The sequence below is a fragment of the Aedes albopictus genome, chromosome 1 (genome assembly GCF_035046485.1).
Source record: "Aedes albopictus strain Foshan chromosome 1, AalbF5, whole genome shotgun sequence".
NCBI classification, from domain to species: domain Eukaryota; kingdom Metazoa; phylum Arthropoda; class Insecta; order Diptera; family Culicidae; genus Aedes; species Aedes albopictus.
Genome location: NC_085136.1, coordinates 133,372,460 through 133,386,849, shown reverse-complemented (window position 1 = coordinate 133,386,849; position 14,390 = coordinate 133,372,460). Strand labels below are relative to the sequence as shown.

General features: G+C 41.0%; 2 protein-coding genes across 21 annotated transcripts in view; one reads left to right on the top strand and one right to left on the bottom strand.

Annotated features, from left to right (window-relative positions):
• LOC109422898 (disintegrin and metalloproteinase domain-containing protein unc-71) overlaps window positions 1-14,390 on the bottom strand; it is a 1,549,374-nt gene that overhangs the window by 1,315,464 nt on the left and 219,520 nt on the right. The gene's annotated exons all lie outside the window — the stretch shown is intronic.
• Window positions 1,769-6,438, top strand: LOC115270984 (uncharacterized). Its single transcript, XM_062855361.1, has 2 exons — window positions 1,769-3,076; window positions 4,279-6,438. The coding sequence occupies exons 1-2, from the start codon at window positions 1,769-1,771 to the stop codon at window positions 6,436-6,438; spliced, it is 3,468 nt and encodes a 1,155-aa protein (XP_062711345.1).

The window sequence follows — 14,390 nt, the reverse complement described above, 5'->3', positions numbered from 1 at the left end:
CTTGATGAAGTTGAAGGAAAGATTGAACCTCTTGGTTGAATCAACTTATTGATAAGTGTAAATGGCACTAATGATTAAGGTTGAGGGTGATAAGCAAGCAGATGTCCTGCAGGGTTCCTGATTTCCACTTTTTATCTTCTTCCACATTCGAAGACAGTCAGCAGCGAACGGTTGTCGCTTTAGTTCGTGTGTATGCTTGTCAGCGACGACAGCAAACTCCGGCGAACGGTGGGAAGCCACACTTGCAAATTACTCATTCGTCAACATTCGCATCGCAAGCGAATGCGATTCGTGAGTGATGCGATTGATATTGTGCATACGAATATTTGATGTTTTCGAATTATTTTCTTTGCTAATCTGGCATTTCAACAACAATACAGTAAAAATGAACAGGGGATACTCAAAATAACTGGGACAGGTAAAATTTTCACTTTTCAAAAAATGTTCAATTCGCTGTAAATTTTTGAAAAGGGCATCAAATATTCTCAAATTTTCACTGTAAGTTCATCAACTAGTTGTGTATCAGTGGTCAAAATTTGAAAAAGATCGGGTTTCCACACGAAGTTATAAAGGTTCTAGAAAAAGGTATAATTATCCGATAGCCAACTTTGAGCTGTTATATCTCCGGATTGAATGAACCGAGTGAAATGAAATTTTGATCATTCATGACTAATATAATGAACTTTGAAAAATAGTTGACTTAATTTAAAAATATTAATAAGAAAAAAAAGTTATAGCGATTTCATTTATTCCATGTTTTATCAGTAAATGCATCTATTTTTCATTTGCATCTCATTACTTTTTTTTAATTTAATGCCGGCTATTTGGTTGCTTTCCTTTGAAACATAAGTATGTTCAATTCAATTAGAGGGAATTTAAATGAACTATAATTACTATCTCGAATTTTGAAACGATGATGAAGTTTTGAATAAATTGGTGTTATATTAGTAAAATAATCTAATCGTAATAATTTTCTTTCGTGTAAAGAATTTTAAGTTTAGTCAAAAGTTTTTAATAGCTCATTATATTAGTCATAAATGATCAAAATTTCATTGCATTCGGTTCATTGAATCCTGAGATATAACAGCTCAAAGTTGGCTATTGGATAATTATACCTTTTCCTAGAACCTTTATAACTTCGTGTAGAATGACCCGATCTTTTCCAAATTTTGACCACTGATACACAACTAGTTGCTGAACTTACAGTGAAAATTTGAGAATATCTGATGCCCTTTTCGAAAAGTTACAGCGAGTTGAGCATTTTTTGATAAGTGAAAATTTTATCTGTCCCAGTTATTTTGAGTATCCCCTGTATGCATTACATGCAGAAGTTCTCTTTTACTTATGCTTCGATCGCTCACCAGCATTCTTCACCATTCGCCATTCATTCATTCGCTTGCGATCCAAACTGCGACGAATGGCAACGAATATTCATGTCAAGCAGCTGGCTTATCGCTTCCCACTGATGATGGGGTTGCGTGTTTGATCATGACGATCCGTTTGCTGCATCTTTCTCGATTCGCTTCAGCAAAGAGGAGTGAATATGAATGGAGTGAGGCGAATATACCGATCCTTGGTCCTGAGGAAGGCTAGAGATCACTTGTGGGAGTCACTTGAATTGCTAATTACCTTTGCAAAGGAGGATAAAACAGGGCAACAGGAATTGCTAGGAGCTTGGCTAGACAGGCTTGAAGAGATAACTAAGGAGTATCGTAATACTGTATGTGTTCTTGAGGCATCGCACGGTGAAGACTACAAAGAAGACCGCATGAATTTCGACATGAAGTACTACATGTTGCGTGCATGCCTATCGAAACGTCTCAATCAAAAGGCTCAACCAGATGTTCCTCCCGCGCAACCCGTCACACACACCAGTCACATTCGATTTCCAGAAATCAATCTTCCCCGCTTCAGTGGAAGACTCGCCGATGGGTGCGTTTTTCGTGACGCATTTGATTCTGCAATTGGAAGTCGTGTCGAAATCAGTAATGTCGAAAAGTTTCAATATCTCAAGGGGCTAGTTGCTGCCAAGATCATTGAGCCTATTTCAATTAGCGAGGACGGATACCGCGACGCCTGGAGAGCGCTGAAACTACGTTATGAAAACAAGCGGCAGCTCATACGGTGCCACATCAAGTCGTTGTTTGAGGTACCCAGTATTAAGAAGGAATCGGCTGACGAGCTACTCAACTTGGTGGACAGGTTTGAGCAGCAGATTTCTGTCCTGAGGCGACTTGGAGAAGACACCAGTTCCTGGGATTCGCTTTTGGTCTACCAGCTGTCTACTCGTTTGGATCCGCACACGCTGAAAGAGTGGGAGAGCTACTGTGCCCGGCTGGACAGTGGCAATGTTGCCAATGTTCTTGGTGGTGCGGCAGGTGACGATTCAGACGATGATGATATGCCTACGTATATGTCAATGGTAAACTACCTGCAGAACTATGCCAGAGTTTTGCAGTGTGTTAGTCCGTCTCCTGGTTCCAGTCGTGACCCTAGGGTGAAGCCAGTGAAGTCCGCCGCTCATTTCAGTTCCTCGTCCTCCTCGCAAGGTGTACAATCTGCTAGGAAGTGTGAAAAATGCACCCAAAGCCATTTCCTATACCATTGCCCTGATTTCCAGAAGCTATCTGAACAGCAACGGTTTGAATTCGTCAAGGTCAAGAAGTTGTGTGCTAATTGTCTCCGCAGTACGGATCACTTAGCCAAGTCCTGTCAAAGCAAAACATGCAACCGCTGTCATAAGAAACACCACACTCTCCTCCATGGGGCACAATTCGTGCTACAGCCCTCGTCTGGTCCTCAAGAAAGCGCGTCTGTCTCTCTTGTTGCACAACCCTCTGCTCCGTCCCTTGCTCAACCGACTCCGCCTCCTGTAGTGAATGTTCCTGCGTCATCGTCGCAGAATCTGTCCCAACCTCCAAGGTTGTCCCCGGTTGTCGGTTCGCATCCTCCACAACGTTCTACAGTGCCAACAGTTCCTGGAAACCTGCACTTTGCCATGATGGCATACGACAAGGAGAATGTACACTCGTTGCACAATTATGGGTCACTCAAGGAACAATCATTCTATATTATGGTACGTTTTTCATTCAAAAATAACACTTCCATTATTTTTGTTTTATATTCTCTTTTTTGAAGCTTCTTGTTATTGTTTTTTATAAAAATCTGCTTGTAAAATTCACTTTAGGCGGTGAAAATTACCAAAATGTTGGTGAATAATGAATACCACAATAATGGGTCAAAATTGGCTGTGTAATAATTATGGGTCAATTTGTTGCCTATTATGGGTCACTCAAGAGGAATCGGCTCAACAATAATGTTGTGTCTATTTTCTCAATGAATGATCACTTATTTTCGATAGATCAGCTAAAGTAGAATCTAAAACTGGTCTCAAACCTCTTAACGAAGCGTGTTTTTACGATTTGGAATCAATTTTTCAAAATTAGGACAAAATCTCCAACACAACCACCGATAAACGCCTAAAAGTATGCAATGTGCATGTACGCAAAACTCTCAATATTATGCTGCACAAAAGGTGACCCATAATTGTGTGATTTTCGGTGTTCTTTGGCACAATAATGAGTCACTTAAATTTTGCCTTAAATAAGCTTTAATTAGCTGCAGTCATATGAATTTCTACATTTAGAACGTAAATTATACCTTTGTTCTGGTGACGATACCATTTCGCACTTGAAAATCACTAAAGCTCGCTTTTACAGAGCTTACAAAAGCAGCGCACGCACTTTCCGATGTTCACAATCGAAGCGTTACTTTGACAGATGTTTTGCGCCGAACAAATAAATATAGAAAATATGTATATTTAAACGTATAAGCCCGTGTGCAATACGTATAGTGACACAAAACAAATCAACTTATGAACGAAAAATGATAATGGGCTAACAAAAGTTTGCAATTAATTAGTATTTATCTATTAAAGTGGAAAGTGACTAATAATTGTGTGTGACCCATAATTGTGCAATGAGTGTACACACCGCTGTGATTCTTCCTACCGCACTGGTAGAAATTGAGGATGCCAATGGTCGCAAGGTTCTTGCTCGTTGTCTCCTGGATTCAGGATCACAGAGCCACTTCATCACGAAGGCTTTTTCCGAGAAACTCCGACTCCCATGTACTCGTGCTTCTGCTCCTGTTCTAGTGTGTGGCATAGGACGATCAACTGCTAAGGTCACGCACTCCGTAATCGCCAAGATATCGTCAAGAGTTTCTCCATATGTTATCGAACCGCAACTTCTAGTTCTTCCCTCTCTCGCCATCAAGCTACCAGGATCAACAATCAATATCTGGGAATGGCATATTCCTGAAACACTGCGTCTTGCTGATCCAACGTTCCACGTGTCGAATGAAATTGACATAATCTTGGGAGCTCAATTCTTCTTCGACACTCTTCGCTACGGTCGTATCCAGCTTGGTGAGCAGTTGCCGGTTTTGAAGAATTCTGTACTCGGTTGGGTGGTGTCAGGACCGTGCACCATTCGCGATCACGACCATGCTGATCCTCGTACCTGTTTGATAAGTAGCGCCGTCCACGTGGAAGAATTGCTTCGAAAGTTTTGGGAGTTGGAAACCGTTCATGACACCAAAGGTTGGTCAGCATCTGACAAGTTTTGCGAGGAACATTTCCTGGCCAAAACTACCCGGACCCCCGAAGGTCGATACGTCGTTGGATTGTCAAAACGCGAAGAACTCGTCCCACAATTGGATGACAACGTGTACCAGGCCCCACGACGCTTCTATTCCCTGGAGCGTTCCCTCATGACCGACCCGCAGAAAAGGGATCTGTATCAAGATTTCATCGCCCAGTACATTGCACTGGGGCATATGCGCGAAGTGTCAGAAGAGGAACTGAACGTCCAACCGCAGTTTGTTCTCCCACATCATGGAGTTCTGAAGCCGGAGAGCATCACCACCAAACTCAGAACTGTGTTTGATGCATCCTGCAAATCACGCTCTGGCTTGTCTCTAAACGACGTCCTTGTTCCTGGTCCCACGATCCAGCAAATGCTAGTGGAAATTGTTCTGCGGTTCCGATTGTACCGTTTCGTGGTGACCGCCGATATCGAAAAGATGTATAGGCAGATTCTGGTTCATTCGTCCGATCAAGCGTTACAACGAATATTGTGGCGTGATGATCCTGAGCTCCATTTGAAGGTGTACCAGTTACTCACCATCACGTACGGTTTGAACAACTCGCCCTTCCTAGCAATGCGCGTTCTTCAACAGATGGCTACGGACGAAGAATGCCGATTTCCGCTTGCGGCTAGAATAGCTCTGCAAGATTTCTATGTGGACAACCTCCTTACTGGTTTCAACGACGCGGAGCACTTGAAGGTTATCGTGCGAGAAATGATTGGACTCCTGGACGCCGGAGGTTTCCCTCTTCGGCAGTGGTCGTCTAACTGCCAAGACGTGTTGGATATTGTACCACAGAATCTTCGAGAAACACGTACACTGCTAGAACTAGATCGAGACACATCCGTTAACGCGCTTGGTCTACGTTGGGAGCCTGCCACTGATCAACTTTCGTTCAAACTACCGAATTGGAAGGAGAATCGGCAAATCACCAAGAGAACCGTGCTGTCGCAGATGAGCAGCCTATTTGATCCCCTCGGGCTGCTAGGTCCTACAATCGTCCGCGCTAAAATTATAATGCAAGCCCTCTGGAAACGCCAATTGGAATGGGATACTCCACTTCCGGTGCAGTTTGAAAAGGAATGGATTTCGTATCAGCGAGATCTGGATCATCTAGAAGGTTTTCGTATTCCGCGGTTGGTCATGCTCTCACCGCATCAAACGTTGGAAATCCATGGCTTCAGCGACGCATCCCTGCAGGCATACGGAGCATGTGCGTATATAAGGTCGATCATGTTGAATGGCCAATGCTATACCCAACTGCTAACGGCTAAGTCGCGCGTAGCTCCGCTCAGCAGCAAGTCAATACCAAGACTGGAGCTCCCCGCTGCGCTGCTGTTGTCACATCTTCTGGCTCAGATCCAGAAAAGCACTTCGCTCGTGGCTCCAGTATACCTATGGACAGATTCAACCATAACACTGGATTGGATCTCAGCTCCGCCTTCAACCTGGAAGACCTTCTGCAATCGAGTTGCAGAAATTCAGGAGTTGACCGCTGCCGCATCTTGGAACCATGTGCCTTCCGAGGACAATCCCGCTGACCTGCTGTCCAGGGGAACCAGCCTAGAGAACCTTGTCGAAAGCAGTCTATGGTGGAACGGACCCATCTGGATCAGATCATCGAGTGAACCATGGCCGAAGAAATACGTTTCGCGAAAGCAGAACCCCGAAGATCCAGAACTACGGAAAGTTGTTGCCCTGCCTGTATTCACAGAACCAGAGGACATTATCGATCGTGGTGGCTCCGGTTCGTCGAGAACACTCGTTTGCCGAAAAGTGATCGCGTAACCGGTCCGTTGACGGCGTCGGAAATCGATCGCGCGTTACTCCGCTTGGTAAGTCGTGTGCAAGAAGACGCGTTCGGTTCGGAATTAAAGCAGCTCGCTCGGAAGGAACCCGTTAGCAAGAAATCCAAGTTACGCTTCCTGAACCCACAACTCATCGACGGATTGATTCGAGTTGGCGGCTGGCTGCACCATTCCGGGCTCAGTGTTGACAAGCGGCACCCCGTGATACTCCCAGAAAATCATCGACTAACCAAGATGATCGTCTCACTCGAGCACCTGAGAACACTGCATGGTGGTCCGACTCTTCTGCTGTCATCCCTACGTCATCGCTTCTGGCCTCTGAATGGACGGAGTCTCGCCAGCAGCATCGTACATCGTTGCGTTACCTGCAGCCGTGCGTCACCAAAGTCGTTGGAGCAACTAATGGGCAACCTACCACCGGTTCGAGTAACATTTGAAAACGTCGGAGTCGATTTCGCCGGCCCCATCTTTTTTCGTCCCCTCAACAGAAAAGCAGCCCCGGTCAAGGCGTACGTATGTGTTTACGTTTGTCTGACTGTTAAGGCAGTACACCTTGACCTAGTCCCCGACTTAACTTCAGAGGCATTCATCGCAAGTTTGCGCCGGTTTACTGGCCGGCGTGGCAAGCCGAACCACATATATTGCGATAACGGTCGTAATTTTGTGGGAGCTCCTGAGGACTTCCTTGGGGATTTCCTGTAGGTATTTTTGGAGAAATTCCTGTAGGAATGCTTGAAGGAATCCCTGGAGGTATTTTTGAAAGAATTATGATAATTATGATTATGATAATTAGCTTTATTAAGGACAGGGCCCCTATAGCCACAGCTGTAAAGGCGTGGGTATTCGACGGGTTCGATTCCCGGTCAGTCCAGGATCTTTTCGTAATGGAAATTTCCGTGGGCATAGAGTATCTTCGTGCCTGCCACACGATATAGGGTAATTCATGTATTTTGGACAGGCTGAGGACAACGTTGGAAAAATCGTCCCCTAGCTTCCTTAGAAAGAAATTAATTATTTTTCAAAGTCACTAATACGCTTATAATATGATTGTACTTTGCGTTCCTGGTGACAAAAACCTTAACGAAAGCATTTCAAGCTAAGAAAATCACAATTTCCAATCGCCTATTAGAATAGCATTTTGGACACCGAATATATGTTTTGGACACCCTCAGGTATATATAATTTGGACAGGGCAATTATCTCAATGTTAAGCCATGAATACTGGTAAATAATGGAAGTAGCATAAATTAACAAATATTTTATTGCAAATAATCAAATGTCTCCGCTTAACAAGCATCTATTTTGATAACTATTACAGTTTTTGTAAAAATCGAGGAAATATCGCCAGCCCCCAAAATACGCCTCCAAGTATGCAATCGCACAGCATCCCCATGTAGTTCGTCAGATGACCAAAATATATTTACAGTAGAAAACTTGTAATGTATTTTGGACACCACCTATTTTAAGCGTTCTAGATGAATGTTAAGAGATTGGCTGCCTAATGTTTCTTTATTGAACATGTTTCATTGCAATAAGGCTTTGAAATTTCTTGCAATTATTAAATCAACGATTTTGCGGTGAATATTGTATTCGACTGTGAAGTGTATGTCGTCTTGCATACCTGTGCATTTGAGGGGTTTTAGTGAAAGAATTTACATTTTCGATAATTTTGAAGTAAATTCTTAATTGTTAAGCGTATTTTCAACGTGAGTCATCAGAATAGGGTCTGTTTGATCTAATAATCGATATTGAGAAGTATCCACTTTTATTAGCTCCCCGGAACAAGACATACATCGCCGTGCATGTCCAAATTACATACATGTCCAAATTATATTTTTTACCCTACACATGCACAATGGTCATTGGCAGAGGAAGCTCTCAGTTAATAACTGTGGAAGTTCTCATAGAACACTAAGCTGAGTAGCAGGCTTTGTCCCAGTTGGGACTTTACGCCAAGAAGAGGAGGAGAGGAATTCCACGGAGTCATGTCAGTCGATCCTGAGCGACCATTTCAAAAATATCTGAAACTTTGCACAGTTTTTCAATTTCATGTAAATCGCCATTTTTTTATATTAAACCTTCATATTCACTCACGACTAACTTTTCAAAAGGGTGTATGCGAAAATAGTTCTAAAATATTCTAAAAGCTGTACAGCAAAAACGGATTGTTCGATTGTTATAAATTTTTCAGCAAAGTTAGATAACTAAATGATGATTCCTTAGAAAATATACACTGTAAAAAATTTCTTTTTCTACTTTGAAAAAATATGATATTTGTCACAAAAACTCAAATATCTCAAAACCCTATCTTTTTACCAACTTCAATTTTTTAGGGGAAATGGCCCATTATATCAGCTATCTACCATAAAATTTTGGTGATGGTAAACTGATAAACAAAAAAGTTATGACATTTCAAACATTTCACAATTTTTACATTTAGTAACAAAAAAAAATTTTTTTCTGTGTAAATTATTTCGAGAATTATATTTTGATGCTGATTTTATTGTAAAGGCTACCGCCTGAATTAAACAAGTTGTTTTCATGATACTTTAGTTTGATTATTCGTAATTACTATAGTATCTATTTGAAACTTAGACGCGATCCAGTGTTGTGATCAAAAATATTGAGATTGTCATACTTTTTATTGTACGTGACTGGTGAAAAAATCCCTTGATAGTGTTGAAAAGCTGTTGATTATAAGAAAAATGGAATTGAATTTATTTTTAAGACAAAAGCTGTATAATAAAAGTTTTTTTATACGCGTATACGTCTAGTTTATCCGCAAAAAAAATCCCTCTTACACACTTATTTCTGAATTGCCTGTTCGGTACTTTTTTGACGAGATTATAACAGCAGTACGATCTCGGTAGTTTCGGTAATCGATTTTACTGAGGCTCAGTAAAACAACTGTCAAAATCGTATGGAAAAGGTAAACAATGCATTTTTGCTGAACGAGTTCGGTGCTCAGCAGTTTTAATCTCGTCAAAAAATTACCGAACTCGGTAATCAAAATTAAGTGTGTAGAGAACAGACTTTATGATCGGAAGAATGCGAGTAACTTCAACAACAACAAATGCATAAGAGGTACATACCACAGACAAACAGACGAAACGCCTAGAACAATTTTAGTGAAAATTCATCGCCCAGTTCACACTATCACCACCTGGTGGAAATGTTTCACGAAACACTGCGTTGTGCAATATCGTCATCAGAAGGCGCTAGTGTGAAACGTCAAACGCAAAGAAAAACGATGGGCGCTCTTCTTGTTATGAAAGCCACAACCAAGATTCAAAATGATCGTTGAAGGCGTGGTCAATGAAAATTTCGCCAGTGTTACGTTTGTTTGTCTGTATACATACCTGACAATGCTCACGAAAAAAACAAAAAAATACTACCGCTATGAATATTAAAAATTGTATAGTATTTTTTTTCTTCAGCCACCAACACCAAACAAGTAAGTTAAAATTAATAAGTGATTTTGTTTATTATAATCTAACGAACAAGATGAACAGTCGCTTTCTCAAAGGTCTTCAACTCAACGCTCTCTTGTAGACCGTTTGATGAAAAAAAAAAATGTTCAAAAGAGTTACGAAATCTCACCGAAAGCACCATAGATAAACTGAAAGAGACTGGTTATGCCCAAATGTCCACATTGTGTACAAAATTACGCATTTGCACGTCCTGCCGTCTAGAATTTGACAAACGAGCCATCTGTATATCATCGGTAAAGCAGGGCGCAGGAAGTTCGAAAACGACAACAACTGAGAAATTGCCATCAGCGACATCTGTTTAAACAATTTAATTACGCCCCTTTTCAAAAATGCCCTGTAATATTCTTCAACATCTATACCCATTTCAATATTTTTAACGTTGCAAAACACGCTTTCAACATTAATCTTGAAGAAGAGGGAAAACACTTGTCCTCAAATGTAACAGCAAATTAATGAATAAACGACTAATGCGCGGAGGGCGTGATAAAATCGGAACATTACGGTACATAGTATATTATATTATATGTATATATAATATATAATAAAAACAACTTGTTTTACTCACGCAAGGCCATTAACAATAAAATCAGCATCAAACTTCAATTTCCGGCCGAAATAATTTACACTAAAAAAAATTATTACTAAATGTGAAAATTGTGAAATGTTTGAATTGTCATAACTTTTTTGTTTATTTTCATGGTAGATTGCTAATACAATGGACCGTTTTCTCTAAAAAATTACGTTGGTAAAAAGATAGGGTTTTGAGATATTTGAGTTTTTGTGACAAAAATGATATTTTTTAATGTTAAAAAAGATTTTTTTCACAGTGTATATTTTCTTAGGAATCGCCATTTAGTTATCTAACTTTGCTGAACAATAAAATCAGCATCAAATCGCGATTCCCGGCCGAAATAATTTACACAGAAAATTTTTTTTTACTAAATGTAAAAATTGTGAAATTTTTGAAATGTTATAACTTTTTTGTTTATTAGTTTACCATCACCAAATTTTTATGGCAGATTGCTAATACAATGGACCGTTTTCCCTAAAAAATTCAAGTTGGTAAAAAGATAGGGTTTTGAGATATTTGAGTTTTTGTGACAAAAATGATGTTTTTCAATGATAAAATAGATTTTTTTTTTCACAGTGTATATTTTCTTAGAAATCACCATTTAGCTATCTAACTTTGCTGAAAAATTCATAACAATCGAACAATCCGTTTTTGCTGTGCATATTTTTGAATATTTTTGAACCATTTTCACATACACCCTTTTGAAAAGTTAGTCGTGGCTCTAAATAAAAATTTGATATCGAAAAATGGCGATTTAGATGGAACTGAAAAACTGTGCAAAGTTTCAGTTCAATAGAAAATCATGAATTAAAAATTTTCCTTAATTTTGATGCTGTTGCTTGGAATCGCTCAGGAGCTTTATTAAGGAAATTTTCAGCCCTTGGCTTGTCGATCTCCGGTTTTTTTGAAAGAATTCGTGCAGGATTTCTTGGAGGAAACCCTGGAGGTATCCCTGGAGAAATTTATGAAAAAAAAATCCTTGGAGGAATACTTGAAAAAAAAAACCCTAGAGAAATTCGTTAAGGGATCCCTGGAGAAAATCCTGGAGGAATCGATGGATGTATTCCTGGAGGAGTCCCTGGAGGAATTGCTTAAGGAAACTTTGGGGGAATTCCTGGATGAATTCCTTAAGGAGTCCTTGGAGGAATTCTTGGAGCAATCCCTGGAGAAATTCCTTGAGGAATCCCTGTAGGAATTAATGGAGGAATTTCTGGAAGATTCCCTTGAGAAATCCCTGGAGGAAATCCTGGAGGAATCCGTGACGAAATTCCTGGAGGAATCCTGGAAAAATTATTTAAAGAATCCCTGGAGAAATTCCTGGAAGAATCCCTGGGGAAATTCCTGGTGGAATTTCTTAAGGTATACTTGGAGGAATCCCTGGAGCAATTCCTGGAGGTATTTCTGGAGGATCCCCTGGAGGAGCCCTTGGCGAAATTCCTGGAGGCGCCCTGGAGGAATTCCTTAAGGAATCCCTGGAGAAACTCCTGGAGGAATCCCTGGAGAAATTCCTGGTGGAATTCTTGGAGGTATTCCTGGAGGAATCCTTCAGGTATCAGTAGGTCGGCTCCAGAGGCACGTTCTCCTCCATTTGGGAATTTCCTGAGGAATTCCTGGAGGAATCCCTGCAGGTATTTTTTAGAGGAATCCTTGCAGGAATCCCTGGAGGAAGCCCAGGAGGAATCCCTGGAGGAAGCCCAGGAGGAATCCCTGGAGGTATTTTTTGAAGAATTTCTGGAGGAATCCCTGGGGGAATCCCTGGAGGAAGCCCAGGAGAAATCCCTGGAGGTTATTTGTGGAGGAATTCCTGGATGAATCCTTTAAGGAATCCCTAGAGAAAACCCTGGGGGAATTCCTTGAGGAATCCCTGAAGGAGTTTCTGGAGGAATCCTTGCATGATTTTTTTGAGGAATCCCTGGAGAAATTGCTGGGGGAACCATTGAGAAATTCTTGGAGAAATCCCTGACGAAACTCCTGGAGGAATCTTTGGAGAAATTTCTTCCGGAATCTCTGTAGGAAATCCTGGAGGAATGCCTGGGGGAATTCCTGGAAGAATCCCAGGAGGAATCCCTGAAGGTATTTCTGGAGGATAGCCTGGAGGAATTCCTTCAGGAACCCCTTGAGGTATTCCTGGAGGAATCCGTGGAGAAATCCCTAGAGATATTCCTGGAGGAATGTCTGGAGAAATTCCTGGAGGAATGTCTGGAGAAATTCCTGGAAGAATCCTTGGAGAAATTCTTGAAGGAACTCTGGAGAAATTCCTGAAGACATTCCTGGAGAAACCCTGGAGGTATTCCTGGTGGAATCGCTGGTGGAGTTCCTTGAGGAATCCTTGGAGGAATTACTGGGACAATTCCTTGAGAAATTCCTGAAACCCTGGAAGAATTCCTGGGGGAATGCCAGGAGGAATGCCTGGTGGAATTCCTGGAGGAATCCCTAGAGAAATTCCTGGAGGAATCCCTGGAGGAATCCCTGGAGGAATTTCTGGATGATTCCCTGGAGGAATCCCTGGAGGTAGCCCTGGAGGTAGCCCTGGAGGAATTTTAATTCCTTAAAGAATCCCTGGATAAATTCCTGGAGAAGTTTCTTGAGGAATCCCTGCGGAAATTCCTGGAGGAATCCCTGGACGAATTCCTAAAGGAATCTCTGGAGGAATACTTGGAAATATTTTTGGAGGAATTCCTGTAGAAATTTCTGGAGGAATCGCCGGAGAAATTCCTGGAGGAATCTCTTGAGGAATCGCTGGAGGAATGCTTGGACGATTTTCTGGCAGTTTCCCAGGAGGAATCCTTGGGGGTATTCCTGGAGGAATCCCTGGAGAAATTCCTAGAGGAATCTCTGGAGAATTTTTTGGAGGGATCTTCGGAGGAATTCTTGGAGGAATCCCTCGAGGAATCGCTGGAGGAATTCCTGGAGGAATGCTTGGATGATTTCTTGGAAGAATCCCTGAAGTTTTTTATTGAGGAACTCCTGGAGGAATCTCTGGAGGAATTCCTGGAGGAATCTTTGCAGAAAAGAATGCGAATCTTCACAAGAATCAACGATTTTTTTTCTCATAAATTCCGAATTTTTTCTCATTAGTTGCCGAAGAAACGTTCAAAATATTGCTAATTTAGAGAAAACTTTCCGTTTTACGGTAGAACGAAAAGCTACCGCAGCTGTCAGACTACTGATTTTCACTGAGGTATCATCGATTTACCCTAGCGATGCCTTGATTACCCTTGGTTACGACGCCGATGATCATTGTTTGTTGTTGGTTTTCAGTGCAATTCACCTTGCAGGCATGCTTTGATTTGGCCTTTAGTTTCAATGATAGGATGATTTTCAAGCCTGCGGTAGGACTTTGACAGCTGCGGTAGAACTCGGCGGCTACCGCAGAGTGGAAATTTTTCTAAAAATCCGCAATAATATACGAATATTTTCCCGAACTATGCCGAAAAAATCCCTCAACATAATGTAAGATGAATTTGCAAAGTAATTGCTGGAGAAATCCCTCAAAAAAAAATTATGAAGGAATTTCTAAAAATTGCCTAAAATAAATTTCAAATTATTTTTCGGAAGAGTTTTTAAAGAAATTTTCAAACGTAGGTACTTTTGAAAGGATTTTATAATTATTGCCGAAAACGTTGTCGCAGGAAAGTTGAAAATAATGTCTGGAAAATTCTGAAAATATTGAATAAATTCGCGGAAGAATTGCTTAATGAATTCCCAAATAAATTGCCAAAAGAATTATTGATGAATTTGGCAAAATAACTTTAAAACGATTTACGACAATATTTGTTAAATATTGCCGCAGGAATTTCAGAAATTGCTGTTGAAATAATTATATTATTTCCCGAAGAAACTTATAAAGGAACTACGAATAATTCCTCC